This window comes from Camelus ferus, chromosome 1 (genome assembly GCF_009834535.1).
Source record: "Camelus ferus isolate YT-003-E chromosome 1, BCGSAC_Cfer_1.0, whole genome shotgun sequence".
In the NCBI taxonomy this organism is placed as follows: domain Eukaryota; kingdom Metazoa; phylum Chordata; class Mammalia; order Artiodactyla; family Camelidae; genus Camelus; species Camelus ferus.
The window spans coordinates 84083627-84100458 of record NC_045696.1 but is presented as its reverse complement, the minus strand read 5'-3'; the positions used below and the strand labels follow the sequence as shown (position 1 = coordinate 84100458).

The window sequence follows — 16832 nt, the reverse complement described above, 5'->3', positions numbered from 1 at the left end:
ATGTGACCTCCCATCTGTTTTTCAATTTTTCCTCCATTCCCATATTCTATACCAGTGGTTCTTAACCTTGACATTAGAAACACCCATGGTACTTTAGAAATCACTTATGTTAGGGCCTTTTTCCCAAGCCAATTAAAACAGAACCTCTGACGATGGGGCTCAGGCAATAGTGTGTATGTGTGTGTGTTTGTGCGTGCACGTGCGTGCGTGTTAATTTCCCAAGGATTTCTTTCGTTTTATACCTTAACTTCTCCACATGGCTTTAAAGTCAATGCTAATCTCCTTGAAAAAGGCATGTTTCTCTCAGCTTAATCAGTAATACCACGTGCCTTGGCTTTAAACCAGGTAACTCTACTCCCCTAATCAGTCAATACCTTTTTAATCATGAAAACTATCTCACATTAATTTCATTTTATTAATCAAGCCTTTTGCAAAATGTCACTTAAATAATCTAGTTATTATCTGAGAATTTTGGTTTCTCGTCTTTTCTTATATTCAAGTGGACTTCTGGAATGGAAATAGGTCCCAGCTGAGAAAGGAGTATATTTAATAACATTTTCCATTCCAGATAGCCTAGACATATCTTCTTTATTCTTGGCAAGAAAAATAAAGAAACTGACAAAACACCTAGGCTTAAAAATTATAATTGATTATTTTTATTTATGTTTTCCATATATTTTTCACCTAAACTGTACTTTTCTATCTTCATCATGATACCTAAAAACTTGTGATGCTTGTCCAACTTCAGACTTACTAAGTCTAGTCTTTGAAATGGTATATACGGAGCTCTTTATTTCATCTCCATTTTTCTAGTATTAGGAGGAATAAGTATCTAAGCTTATGATTTTATATCAAGGCAAAAGTTAGCTTTTCACAAAATGATGAGGACTTATTTTTCTATTTAATCTTTATCTTGTTTCAACCGTTAGCCACTTAACAATGCAGGACTATAAAAGCAAATGCTGTTCTATTCACAGACACTAGCTCTACAAACCAGTGGACTGAGACGCCAGACTCCAGAGATCTGAATCCTACTTTTAATACCACTCAGGTCTGTCGGCTTCGGTATGTGATACTACTTCCCCATTTCCTCACCTTCATACAGAAGGGGCCCCTGCCAGCTTGGAAATTCTGTCAGTTTTGTCTAGAATGTACTGAAATTGCTCAATCCATTACCTATAGATTCCAAAATAACATCAATTCAAATAAATTCATGAAGGTATATTGTGAAGATTGGGCTAAAGAAATACCCTCTAATCTTGCTGAAGAATTATTCCCTGCTCCCTGCTGGAGACAGACAAAATCATTTCACACAGGCATAATAAAACTGTAATAAATAAGTAATAAATAAATGAATAAAACTTTTGTCTTATAAATATTGCACTATAAATGGTAACTTCATGGATGGGTGGATGCACAAATAGATGTATGGATGGAAAGAGAATCTGTTTTCAGTGCACTTTTTAAAACTTAATCAGCACTATTTACATATTGGCAACATGTCCAAGTTTAATTCCAGATAGGTAGGAGGGGAAAAAAAAGATTCATAGTTTCCTAATATATAGGAAGTGATATAAAAGTGAAGGAAAAGTAGAAAACAGACTTAGACAACTGTATCAAAAGGAGACTTCTTTGGCTGCATCAAACGTTTGCTACTAACTCCTGCCATCCTGTAAGGCACAGATACAAAATGACAATAAGGAAAAGAGAGAGAGAGAGTGTGCATATCACTGGGGGATTTGAAGACAGCAGGGCAGCAGCTCACCTCTCCGGGATAATCCACAAAAATGGATAGCCTACTTGCAGATAATCGGATAACAGGAACAGAGGGCACTGGTGCTCCTGAATACACCTTTATGTATTAACAAGTCTATTTATTTAGAGTTTAAGCCTTTGGATAATCCACAAAGGCATAATCAGTGAATGTTTAAAGGCAATTTTGTTTGATGTGATACAGGCTAGCAAAAGTATTCTACTGAAAAAATACCTAATATTTTTATTTTAAAGTCATATAACAAATCTTCCTTTGAGAAATATTTTTGCCATTTTTTCCCCAGGACTGAGGTCTAATTTAAAATATTAATTGGAAATTAAAATCTTCTCTTGTGCTATTCATCTTTAAACTGCTACCATAATCATTACCTCTTTTCCCTTCTTTTCAACAAAAATGAGAGAACATAGACAGCTCCAAGACTCAGATTTCCATTATGTGCCTAACTGTGCATTCTATCATTGACCTTGAAGAAGTCAAAATGTTTCCTAACACTATGAATTGTTCTGCAAAAACCTCATTGATTTCCAAATTCAAGTTTAGCAACAAATTTGACTAATACCAACATTTTATTTCAAGGGGTTTCTTTTTCAGAACAAAAGTTCATTTGGGGAATTTTAAAAGTTCAGTGAAATTGATTTTTTGCCATTATCATTACTCACATAACACTGAAAAACATAACAGAATTTTTCCCAGTCTTTAAACAAAAGCCTTCTAACTTTGCCTTTCAAAGATCACTGTTCCTCTTTTATTTCACAAAGTAAACCCAAACACTTTACATTTCTTTTTTTTTTTTTTTGTACTCAATATTTATGCTAACAACAATTTTGAAGAAAAAGAGTGAAAACCAGTTAGAACAAGGGAACTCTGGTTCAAGTATCACTGTAGATTAGGTTTTTGTAACAGGCCTTCCTGTTTGAAAGAAGCGCAACTGGAAATAAAACATAATTTTTGCTGCCTTGCTAGATCTTCAGGGATTGGGGACGATCTCCAAGGGTCCAAAAGAAGAAAGAGTTAAAAAAGAAGAAACTTAAAGTGGAGACAGTGAACAGTAGGCATAAATGAAGAGACTACCACCAGGAGCCTTGGACCAGCAGCAAGGGGAAGGCACTGAGGTGAGACTATTCAATTAAACTGGACCAAAAAAAAAAAAAAAGCAGCAGCTTCAGGACAGTAGTTTTCCTCATTTCCACTCGGCAGAAACAAATCTTCTCTGGAAGAAAGCATCTTCAGTTTCATTCCTCAGAATGCCTTTAGTTTAGCAACAGCAAAAAAATGAGGTAACAAGAAAAGATAACTAAACATAAAAGGGAAACAAGTCACCATGAGGGAGAATCACCAGAAAAGCAAACTGCAAATTTGGATCACCAAGGGTTCTGGCTATTAGAATTATCTGATAAGAATATACAGTACTGAATATGAAATTAAAGAGCTAAAAGTCAAAATCCCCCAAATGGGTAAGGGACAAAAGACTACACAAAATTATCAGGTAGTTGAAAAAATATTTTAGGAAAACAAAATGTTAAACTTAAAAACTCAGTGTATAGGTTATATAGAAAGTGGGCATAGCCGCATTACAAACACTCGCATGAAGTCAAGAATGTGGTAAGATGCCTCCTGAAATATGCAGGGAAACCTCAGCAAGGGATGGGGAATTTGTGCATATGCTGTTCTCTGAAAGAAAGCTAAAAGAATGAATAAATGGGTAAACACAGGGTGTGATTTCTCAATATTTCTAAAGATGTTAAATGTCAAATTCAATGGATATCCAATCCAAAAATTAATACAGTTTTTCACAGAACATGAATATTGAACCAACATGTACTTATAATGCAATAAAGCTACTTACTTACATAGAATAAAGCTATCCTGGTTAAATAGTGGTGCATTTGTGTAGGAAAGGACAAGTACACTAATGGAAAGAACAAAGCATCCAGAAATAAATTCACATGTACATGGGAATTTAAATGATGATAACAATGGCATTTTAAACCAGTGAGGGAGAACAATTATTCAAAAAATAATCTTGGATATCCATTTGCAGGAAAAAAAACACTTTATACAAAAATAAACTGCAAAATTAAATGCAAAAAAAAAAAATCGACAATAGGAAAAGTATTAGCAGAAAATAAAGGAGAATACTTTTATAAAAATGAAATGTGGAACACATTCCTAAGCTAGATATAAAATTCAGAGCCATAAAGAAAATCATTTCTTAGAGTCAAATTCATAAAAATTTTAAAAGTTTGAATGATAAAAATTACATTTAAAAAGTTAAAAGATGTATGCTTGAAAGTAGAATATTTGCATCATATATAATAAATTATAATATATTTTTCAAACTACAAAGAATCAATAGTAGCTCCGAGTCCACTTAATTAGATAAAGGGCATGATTGGATAATGCAAAAAAAAAAAAAAACAAGAAATATAAATGGCCAATAAATATTTGAAGAAGAAACTCATCCTAATTTTTTGTCCATTAGATTCATGAAAGAATGGACACATTAATGGTATCTATCATTGACAAGAGTGTAGGAAAACAGACACCTTTATACACCCTGATGAGTATACCAACTGGTACAATGTTTCTACAATCTAAATCATCCTTTAAGACTTGAATCCCTGTTGACCCAATAACATCACTTCTAGAAATTCATCTCTAGGAACATATCACAAAGATATTAACTTATGTGGTCTTAAAGATGTGTGTGTGCATTTGTATATTTATGTGTATACATGTGACGGTTTATAAACGCAAAAAATTAGAGACAATATCTCGTAATCAACAGGTGATTGAATCATCAAGTTATGACCATCCATACTATGAATTACTATGTAGCAGGTAAAAATTCAGATCTATATAGATATACTCACATTGAAAGATCTCCAGGAAATATTGTTTAGGGAAAGGCAAGTTGCTGAAAAGTATGTCTCATGTGATGCCATTTATACAAAAATTAATAATAAATATTACATTATATTTGTATACACACATATTGTATATATAATAATAAATTATAATAACACCATATACTATAATATGCTATATTATACTACATAATACATTAAGTATATACTAAAAATATGAGATGATACATATCAAGTGTTAGTAATAGCTATTTCTTGGGAGAGGGATTTATTTGAAGGGGGAGTAAGCAAGAGGAATATTCACTTTTTACATTACATGCTTCCTGACTTGTAATTTTTACAGAAGAGCAGTAATCCATTTGCTTGCATAATTTAAACAAAATGTAAATGGCTTTGTCTCTGGATGGACACAGGGATGTTGAGAAGAGAGGGTGTGCAGAAGGGAAAGGAAGATAAACAGATCTGAACTAGTCAGCAGCTCCAAAGTCTTCGTATTTTCCTTCCCAGTCTTGGGTCTACAACACAGAAACCAGGCTCTGGGGAAAATCAGGCCCTCAAACAAAAGATTAAGTTACAAGCTGATCTGATTCTGGTGGCCAAATCAGGATGAGTATCCCAGGAGAGAAGAGTTAGGAGAAACAGAAAAGCCTAATCAGGTTCACTGGTTGGAACGTCAGCTCCCAGCAGAGAAATTTCCCCAAGGCTTTGAAAATCCTCTTACTTCCCATGGTGATTCTGCCTCTAAATGACCAAGTTTCTGGCTCCCAGCAGGGCCTTGCCATCAGTAACTGCCATCTTGTAAGACAATTTAGGAGTCCAAAGCAAAATGCAATTGGACAATGTACATAGTATGACACCAAATTCTATAGGGATAAACTGTTTAATCATCACCGGAAAGTGCAATGGAGCAGTCTTCCAAACAAGAACTGGAGTCTCAGATCATTTCTGGGAGAAATTATTTAGATCTAAATTGCTTTGGTCTAAAAAGCCTCTAATTTAGCAATTCATTGACCAAAACATGGTTCAGTCTAAGACTCTCTCTTTCATTTTCCCTATTCCCAAACTTAACCCCGTCCTATAAAATAGCCAACAGAATTGTGTGGCACCGAGGCAAAGGCTCAAGCTGGTGGCTGAAAGCCTGCTGTTTGTGGTGAAGACATACAGGCTGAGATTACGATGCAGTTGTCAAAGTGAAATGGATTTGGACTGATGCGAAAGACGGCATGACCGGCTTTATTAGGATGTAATGGCTTAAAGTCAAAGCAAAAACAGAAAGATGAAACTGCCCTGAAAAAGGCCAGGCGGTCTTAACATTAATGATAGCTACACAGCAACCAGTTCTGACTCCAAGAACAGTTTTTTCCCTTGCTTTTAAAGTTATAAACCCTTTTCAGGAAATTCTGTAATGATAAAATAACCACTATTTCTTTCATATTTAGCTTTGATAAAGACTTGTTCATTTATCTATGATTTATTGAGGACCTACCATATGTTTGGCACAATCCAAAAAAGACATAACCTCTAACCTCATGTATCCAATTGGTTAGTTGAAAGTTACATTATTTTATTAAAATAATACATATTTTATTCAACATGTATTTAATCTACATTAATATATGCTAGGTTCTGGGAAACACAAAAATGAATTCAATAATCTTTGCCTTTAGGCACTCAAAATCTAGTGAAAGATATAATATACATGCACTACCTTTGAGTATACATGTCAGATTGTGTGAAATTCAGTAACAGAAGTTAGAAAAAAGTGCTAAAAGATCTCAGAAAACAGAACAACTAAGTAAGACTAAGGCATCAGAAAAGTTTTCAGTCTGAGTTTCTTTAATACTTGAGAATCACAATAATGCATCTTCATTTCAAGCTGTAGACAAATAATCATTGACCAAATATGACAAGGTGCCAAGCACTGTAATGGATACCAAGTACATAAGCAGAAAAGATACTGACCCTGCTTAAGAAAGCAAACTACAGAGGAAAACTACTCAGCCATAAAAAAGAATGAAACAATGCCATTTGCAGCAACATTGGTGGACCTAGAGATTATCATACCAGGTGAAGTCAGACAAAGAAAAATACCATATGTTATCACTTATATGTGGAATCTAAAAAGTAACACAAATTTATTTACACAACAGAAATAGACTAGCAGACATAGAAAACAAACTTATGGTTACCAAGGTGGGGAGGAGGTGAGGAGTGTTAAATTGGGAGTTCAGGATTTGCAGATACTAACTACTATAAATAAAATAGATAAACAACAAGGTCCTACTGTATAGCACAGGGAACTATATTCAATATCTTCTAACAAGCTATAATGAAAAGAATATGAAATGGAATATATATACACATATGTATAACTGAATCATTATGCCATACACCAGAAACAAACACCACAATGTAAATCAACTATACTTCAATTAAAAAAAAAGAAAACTAACAATTTCAGTACAACAGAAAACAACATGCTCTAATGAGGGGCACACAGGGGCAACAGAAGAACAAACACCAAGGTCTGCATGAAAGACTTCAAAAAGTCTGAAGCTTTTGCCAATTGATCATGGAGGAGAGGAAACCGAAGGCAGGAGCAAAAGCACGCAGCAGAGCCCAGAGGCAGCATGGTGGGAACAGCTGAAGTCTGATATGGCTGGAGCATCAAATGGATGGAGGAGAAAAGCAGGAAGTGAGGTGGGCCTGGTGGACTGGGGAGGGATTTGTATAAAAGCTTAAGAATTTTAGAGGTGACATTTAGAATGAAGGGAAAAGGAGGTATTAAAGAAGTTTTCTTAGAAACCATTCAATTAACAGGATGGAGGGCAGATTGGAATCAGACCAGTCTGCAAGAAGAGAGATAAGTTAGGAAACCTTTGCAATGTTGTGGATGAGATAATCCAGAAGATAATAATTAAATGAGATTTTGAATTATAGCAGTGGCAGCTGAGAGGGAGAGGTGAGGCTGATAAACATATTTGATGGTAGAATCAATTGGAATTGGCAGTTGACTGGAGAAGTTTTAGGCAAAGGGAGAAAATTTACAAGCTGATAAGTATACAGTAAAATAAGCAAGCTTGGTATGATGTATGCATGGGGTGAAGCTAATGAGTTGAAGATGAATTTCTTTCATGTCTATTTAATTTTCACATACACACATCACTTTAGAATAAAATGAAAAGTCGTATTCACTGAAAAACTCTCAGAGGTTGTCTCCAATAAACCGATTGCCCATCTTTCACAACCACGTGTCTTGAAATCTATCAAATGTTAACTGGATCTATAAGTAAAATATTATGTAAAGCAGTTTTATAGATGAACAAATGATGAGAGTATTAGAGATTAAGAAATCTCCACAGGGGAGCTAAGTGGTAAATAATGTGGTCAGCATTCAGCCTGGACTACCTGGTTAAGGTACCATGTTTTTTCCACTGTATTTAGAATGTTACATCAATATTATCAAATAGAAACGGACTGATGTACTTAATTGAAACATTCTTCATGCAGTTGATAGTCTTCAGATTAACTTTCATTTCTAATTTACTGAGTCTCTTCCACAGCAAGCAATAATAGCTAAATGACTGTGCCTATCCCATATATTATCAAAGCAACATTTTCTCATTCCCATTTCAGTCTTTTTATTGGATTAGTAAATACTTTCGAAACTCAAATTGTGACCTTGAGAGTCCAAAATAAGGAAACAATCTATGAATACATATTTTAAAAAATGTTTTAATGAAATACTTTGTCCAGTCGACCAGGACTATTCTTGTTACCATCAATATCTTTTTTTAAAATATAGATTTCCAAAAACATAGTAGTAAGTGAGTATATTTTAAAAATCTACACCATCTCAAAGAGGAATTTGAGACCAAAGACAAATTTGGGTAAGAACTGGAAAGGCAGAACTAAATAAATTAAATGCACACTGTTACTTACTTTATCTTTGGAGAAGCTGAAAAGTTGTTTCCTTGCAGCAAAGAATTGGACGGCTATTACACTGGCTGAGTGACCCCAAAGGACACCAACTGGCTTAGAGACAACATAGGGGTTCCATAGGCAAACTTTATTGTTAATGCCAGCAGTTGCTAATCAATATTAGAAAGAAAGAAATGTTTTTAGTACCATGACAACCCCACAACACATTCTTTTTGAATGAATATATCCCACAGTGTATCACTGTAGGTGTATGAATGCCTTCTGAGCACTAATACACCCTGCCTTGAAGGAAGGAAAGTTTGTCATTGTCCAACAGCCCCGGCTAATAGGGCATGAGTTCTGTCACGGGAAATAGCTGACATGGAGGGAGTAGGTTTGCAAGGGGCGAAAGCACAAGGCAGGTCCATTAAAAGGCAACCAGAATAAAATAGTGCCATTTGCAGCAACATAGATGGACATAGAGATCATCACTCTAAGTGAAGTCAGTCAGAAAAAGAAAGAAAAATACCATATGATATCACTCATATGTGGAATCCAAAAAGAAAAAGGAAAAAAAAAAAAAAGGACACTATGCACTCATCTACAAAACAGAAACAGACTCACAGACATAGTAAACAATCTAATGGTTACTGGGGAAAGGGGGTGGGAAGGGATAAATTTGGGAGTTTGAGATTCACAAATGTTAGCCACTATATATATCAATAGATTTTTTTTTTACGGTTTCTTCTGTATAGCACAGGGAACTGTGCTCAATATTTTGTAATAACCTTTACTGAAAAAGAATATGAAAACAAATATATGTATGTACATGCATGACTGGGACATTGTGCTGTACACCAGAAATTGACACATTACAACTGACTATACTTGAATTAAAAAAAAAATAAAAAGGCAACCAGCAGCCCAACCAGAAGGGGACAAAATCCTGCTTCCTAGCCCCAGTGTTTCCCCTCTCCAGCCAGCACAGTCTAGGAAAGCAGACCACGTTAAAGTTTTCCCAGGAGTAAGAGAGAACTCAAACAATATTTAAAGTTTCCAAATTTATGAAAAAGTACTAGGAGCCAATTATTTTCACCATCATGTAAATTATTGAGCATTTGCAAGCAAACAGGCATCAGAAATAGATGTTTGACCTGCTCTATTGCGAGAATGAGATATTTTCCTTTAACACAAACTGGTTATGTTCAGGCAGCACATGAGGACCTGGGAGCACATCAGGAACTGAGAGCACAGTGCTTCTTCAGGTCTGGGGAAGCTTGGCTGAGCACCGTCTATTGTTCCCTCGTTTAGGGCTGACTGTGGAGCTGAACCTACACACCTTTAAGGAGCTGCCTCAAAGGTCACACCCCTGTTTTGATTAATACCCCAGTATACACGTATAAATTATAGCAACGAGAGATGGTGAATCCACTTTCGTTTCAAGCCTTTAACTCACAGAATGAAATCAAAAAGATAATTGATAAATGTTACCCTAAATATTACTGCATGTAGTAATATGTGATTTCAGCACTGGGACAGATACAAGTGGTCAGTATAAAGGGGCTGAAATTATTAATCAATGAATCAATGAATTGCTTGATATTTGAGTCCTTCCAAACTCAGCTCACTAACTCTTCTAGCTTTGTCTAATAAATCTACAATCCTCTTTGAAAGTTTGATGTTGACATATTCCTGAGTTCAAAATCAAGGTCTCTTTTACCATGATTGTCAGCTATTATTGTTGGGAATTTTAGCGACTCAGCCCCCTAGCTGATAGCAATACTTTTTATATGAATGATAACTTCTGAATGAGGGTTAATATGACCCAATTTGTAGGTCCATATATGTTCATTCTCTGTAACTACCATATTAGTTTTTTTAACACACTTTTTACAATTTTTGAGCTAATATATACATATTAAATTATCAGCTTTCAAAATATCTAATATTTTATTTCACTAGTTAATACTTGAAAACCTTTCTAGCTTATTTCTTCAGCTAAAATTTACATCAAAGAACTCTCCTTTGACACACTAAAGGGGAAATCTGCAATTTTTCAAAAACCATTAGAGGTGTATTCTAAAAGATGACTGAAAAACGTACTATAATTTGCATTTCTCTAGTGAGCCGGTGTGTGTACGCACATGTGTGTGCATGTGCGCACATGCACGTGCACAAGGAAAGTGATGTATTTGTTTGGGTTGAGCATTTGGTGATATCAGGAGGATGGCAGAATGGCAGACGCTGCACAAAGTCTTCTTTCTCTGCATCACTTTACATTCCCCATCAATTCTAATAAAAAGACTCATTAAAGCATTGGGGCACTTTCTCATATTTTCACCCCAATGTAGTTTATGTATGTTGCCCTTCATAATGCATCATTATCAAACATTCTCAGGTAATAAAAGTGAGCTGCTTGAGTTGGTCTCTCTGCAATAAAGCAACCAGTTGAAGAGGCTCCATGCATACAAATATGCATCCCAGCCCATTTACGAGTCCTTCATAGTTATCATGATGTATTTTACATACCAATTAAATTGAGCCGAGAGTGGTAATCGAAAGCATTAATGCCCTGGGCAATGTTGAAGGATGTCATTCTCAGATGCTTTTTTGATTTCTCTCTCCAAGCCATCACCACAGTGTTAGTACTGCTGGTTGTACTAGAAATGATAGCATCTAAAGATGCATTGTAAGTAACTGATAAAAAAAAAAAAAAAACAGAACAGGAAAACAATCTTTAGTTGATTTCTCACAAGATACAGGCAAACTGGAATCGATTCCATACATCAAGTTAAAAATTAAACTCAGATTTTGATGACACAACCTGATACTTACAAAACCTCACTAACCCTCTCTCCCACCAAAGAACTTACAGTGAAAAATTACAGCAAAGTCTGCATTCAGACTTATCCTCCACTCTAAGGATACCTTTAAAAAATCATTTTTAATTAGAACACAGGGCAGGAAACAATATTAATCACAATAATCATATGGGATTCTGGAGATATAAGTCACTGGCCAAGTTGCTGGGTTGGGCCTCCTGGGCCTGGAACAGGCAGACGGGAGCTCAGCAACCATCTGCTGCTCACAAGGTCCAGCTCATGCCCAAACTACTGGTTTATTTATGTTTTGATTGGTCTAGAATGTTTGAGAGAGGGGTGGCCAGGACTCAATGCAATGCCAAGATTCATTCCTGTCAGACTCACAGGCTCCAAAAGACCAACTCTCCCACCAACCTTCAAACCACCATGTCCTTTGTGGTTCGATGGCAGCAGGTCCCTTTTGCATTTTGCTAAGACAGTGATCTGTGCCCCTAAGTTGAAAGATTCCTTTTTTTTAATTGAGATACAGTTGATTTATAATGTTGTGTTAGTTTTTCTAATTTGACCTCATGATTAAATTTCTGCCTCACACAAAGAGGGACGTTGTCCCTTTGTATAGCTTAAGAAAAGCTGCTTTAACAGAATGGCTCTTGGAAATGTTTCTGATCTGATTATTACATAGAATCAAGAGTGACACTCTTGGAATACAAGTTCTCAGGGTATCTATCACTAGCATTCCTTTGCTTCTTATGAGATTAATCCCTCACTGCTCTTTGTTCCACACTATCTTGTCAAGGATGTTTGCACAGGAAACACAATCCTAGAATACAGAGATCGTGTCTCCCTTTGCAGCAAGTGGTAGACAAATTTACCACCGAGAATAAGTCTGGAGCAAAAGACAGGCATGCGTCCTGTCCACTGTAGAGGATTCAGATTCTCTAAACTCGTGGGTTCCTCTCCTGTAACACGACCCTGCAGGCATTCGTCTCTGACCATCTGTCTTGCCTCAGTGGGACCTGAGTCTCAAGAGGAACTGACACAAATAAGCTGATACTCATGCTGTGAGTAATGAAGTCTTTCTTTTCTCTAACACGAGTCTTATGTCCTCTACTAGTTTAAGGGTCTTTTAAAAGTTCATCCTCCAAGTGAGCCCCACACTATCTGTACTGTTGATTGTGCTGCAATTGGCAAGCTAACTTATTAGCAACTGACGTGCAAGTTTTATTATTTTGGTGAAAGAATTTAATTTGCTTTATTTAGATGTGTGTATACATATGTATATATGTGTACATATGTATGAATACATACATCTCCGAATGACTTAAGGGAAGGGAATTCTGACAGGCAGAAGTATAGCTTAGTACATTCTTTCCCTCCAGCTTATTCTATTAAGACAATCGCTTCTAAAAGCAACCAGGGCTTATTCATTTAAGAGCTGATACTGACATTATGTGAACAGCTTAATTTCACATACTTCATATCTACCTCACAATGAAATAAATGGGTTAGCATGACCAATTTAAAACCAAATTGATGAAATTGAGACTATTCTTGTGTCACTTTGAGACATCCTCTCTCAAAACACGGCATCCAGTCTTCCAAGATTTACTAGGCATCTACCATGTGCCCTGTGCTCTGATACAGTTAGCAAGAGAAGAAACAGACAGAGTCTGGATGGCCCCAAGCTTGGAAGGAAAGACATGCAAACCAAGCAATTACAGAAAACTTTGGCATACAAAGGATACTAGAAGTTCTAAAAAGAAAGAAACCAGCATGGGCTGCAGGGTTTAGAAGACGTTTGGAGAGCCTTGACAGAAAGACAACATTTCACTAAATACGTGGTGACAAAACACATATGGGGGGGAACAAAAGGTAACCTCCAGAATTTATAGCTGAAAGTAGACTAATTTACTCCTTTATTCTACAGACTAAGAAATAGAGACCCACACAGGTTCAAAGATTTGGCCAAAGTCAGCAACTGATTGTTGTCAAACCTGGGACCAGAGCCCAAGCACCCTGACTCCGAGTTTGGTAGTTTGATGTTGTTATATAACACGCAATATTAAAACACCAAGCTCGAGGCACTAATGTTTGGCAGAATCAGAGTGAAAATCCAGGCTTGATCTCTTGACAGCTGGAACAGGGCTTCTGTGTTAATATGCACACCAGTCACTGGAGAGATCAGCGTTAAAAGGCAGGCTCTCATTCAGTAAACCCAGGACGCTGCATTTCTAACAACCCCCCGCTGTGACGCTGAGGCTGTCTTAGGACCACACTTAAAGCAGCGAAACACTAGAATACATTCCGTGGAGTCCTGCCACACTCGAGAGAATTAAACCAGAACTCTTCAAATTTGGGAGGCCAAACACCCCTTTGGGAATCTGATGAAAGCTGTAGACCCTCTCTACCAGAAAGATGTGTACACACACAAAATTCTGTACAAAATATCAGGATTTGAGGAAACCCCCCCCCCCAACCTCTACTCATGAAGCCCGGCCATGACAGAGCTGAAGGACTCAGCTGGTAAATCTCCAGCTACCAAGTCATTTGCGACTGTGAAACACTGCACCTGCTTTTTCAAGCGATGCTTAAAATTTCTGTTACCAATGATGTATAACCTTTGTGTTAATCCATGCTCACTCTGGGCTTCTTTTTGGTTTCTACTACTTTAAAGTAAATGAGTTTAACTGACCTTCGATGCTGAGGTTCTCCTGCTCAACGCTGGAACACAGTATCTAAGGAAAATAGCGGGGCTGGGATCATGCAAAGGAGAGTTTCAAAAAGGGAACCTCACAGAGCTCTAAACAAACAGAATAATTCACCATACAGTGTGTTGTGAAACACAGAAGGACTGCTAAAGGCTCTATTTCTCCCCTCTGTCTAGAATTCACTGGGACAGTGTGTTTCTTGCTCTTATCCCATCATGTAATCTCCCTCAGTCTATGAATTATTTATATTAATTGTATTAGGATAATTTTTGAATCCCTTCCATTACCAGGCATCATGCCAAATGTTCTCACCCTGTAATCATCTTTTTTTGGGTAGGTATACCAAAATTTACTGATGAAGAAATAGACAGTCCAAAAGCCGTAACTGGAGACGGACATGAGATTGAGCCCAGCCCTGTCTGGCTGTGAGCTTTCTGTTTTGTGCTTCTGCATCCCTCTTTTCCACTAAGCCACGCTGCCGTATGCAAGCCAGGTTCTTTCTATTACCTGATCGGAGGTTCTCTCTATTATCAACTACATCCATCTCCCTCACACCCTCAGTCCGAGACCAAGCCCCCACTTCATCTTGAGTCTTTCCTGATCTCTTCATTTTTTATTGCCACTTATCCCCCTAGGAACAGTATTCCTATGTCCTCTTGCACTGCATCCTTTTTTCTTATCTACTCTTTCCTTCTTAAAAAAGAGAGAGAGAGAGAGGCGGGAAGGAAGGAAGAAAGGAAGGAAGGAAGAAGTAATCAGTTCCTGTAAAACTGAGTCCTCTGAGCATCACTGGAGAACAATTAATTTCAGGAGCACAGAGGTTGCTGATCGCTTGCTGCTCTAACCCTGCTACTTTACCAGAAGTACCAACAGTATAAAATGTGATGACAAGGGCCCCCATCAAGAGCCACCTCACTGAAAATCTCTCTTTGTTTACAGAAAATGCTAAGGGTTATTAAACTTGACTCAGAAAAGCAATATTATAATATGTAAAGTATGCACCACAGCACTAAAATTATATCTTCCAATCCATGGAAACTCCATAATATCATTACAGTACAATCAAAATAAAGCATTTCCACTCAGGAAATTGCTTTGTCAGATGTTCCCACATTATATGTAAGTTATCATCTTTACTTTTGAGGCCATAAAGACAGACATATAAAGAAGTACATTCTGCCCTGGTATTTAAAGTATTGCTTTAAGATTTGAATCTGGAAGTTAGCAAGTGACATTTATGGACTTGTAGTGTTTACATATTGGAGGCTCAACAATTCACACTTTATTTCTCAACCAAGATATAACTCGTTTCTGATTAAACTGCAGAATGCCAGAGCTCTTGAGAGTGCCCGGGTAGAAGGTGAAAGTAAAGCCATTTCCTTAAAATCAGATTACCTCATAAATAAAAATGTGTTCTTCACTTTTTGAAGAGAGGAAAGGAAATGAGTTACAATGGAAAAGTTTTTAAAATATCAAGCTAGGGAATGGAATGAATGGATAAAATAACTTGTTTTTAATATTCTCAGTGAGTTTGAGGACTGGTAAAGAAGTATTTTTAAGTTACTTTCATATAATATTTGCGGGGGAGACAATTTGATCATGTCTGCCCATTAAGATGCTAACTTTCAACTCTTCCAGTTTCTTGCCCCTTAGTCATAAAAAGGGCATTAAGGGAAGCTGTCATCGATCCTTGTCCTTCGCTTTGCTGTCAAAATCATCCTGTGTAACAGCAATTAGTTAATGTGGGAAAAGTGATTTGAAAAAGTGATACCTAAAAACTAAGTAAGTAGTGCTATGAAGTGCACTTAGAGTAAGCTAGAATGAGGCTACTCCACCATTTGCCAGATGGAAGCTCTAGCAGGGTAGGAAACTGGGCCACTTCGAAATAGGAATTCTTAATATCACTTTTCAGGCCTCTAATTTCTGAGTCATATGACTTAGGAAATCTCCCTCCCTTGGACTTTCTTTGATATTCTCATGTCTGAGGGAGCTTATTTTTAGTTGCATTTCTTATTTTGAAGTTGGAGTCCCATTCTCTGAGACCACCACAGGGCTCTCCACATTCTGAGCAACTCTCATTTCAAAGAGGAAAGATCAGAAAGAATAACTCTATTCCATTTTTAAAAATCAAAATACATCTAATTCAGCACTGAGAGGCACATTAAAAAATAATAATGCAATTCATGTAATGACTTTTTGAAATACCGATGAGACCCTACGTTCACGCTACGGTGGGTACCCTTCCACCACACTATGGAACAAGCTGCAGGAAGTGGCCTTTTACTTCAAACCTGGGCCACTGGCTCACAGCTGATTTCAAGTGCTTTAAACACAGTGAGGAAACTGGCAGGACGGGCAGCGTGTTCCCACTGACTCAGTGGGGCATCATTTCTTTCTGGAGGACTGATTTAGATGCAGGGAAGTGGAAAAGCACACAAGCAAGACACTAAATCTGGCTTCTCTTCCAAACTTAGTCCCCATCAATTACAAAGGCTCCCGAAAGAAACAACCTGCTGTCTGTGGTCTCAGCTCCCTGGCATGGCTCCACTAATGAGCTCAGCAATTAGTGATTTTATCAGTTCAAACTGTCTCATACCTTCTCCTAGCCATGGTCGAACAAAAAGGGCAAAACACCTTTCAACAGAATTAAAAAAGCAATCGTTTTTATTGTTGGCAATTTAGTGCTCACTCTTTCCATAGCTGAACTTCCAATCTCTGGTTTCTAAGGTTTCCAATGGTA

The 16832-nt window shown here is 37.0% G+C and overlaps 1 protein-coding gene across 1 annotated transcript in view; it reads right to left on the bottom strand.

The window, feature by feature from the left end:
- WDR49 (WD repeat domain 49) overlaps nt 1-16832 on the bottom strand; it is a 121682-nt gene that overhangs the window by 70119 nt on the left and 34731 nt on the right. The window contains exons 5-6 of the mRNA XM_032484883.1: nt 11092-11259; nt 8584-8732 (exon numbers count right to left, since the gene is read on the bottom strand). Coding sequence (XP_032340774.1) covers nt 8584-8732; nt 11092-11259 — 317 coding nt within the window. The remainder of the gene's footprint in view (nt 1-8583; nt 8733-11091; nt 11260-16832) is intronic.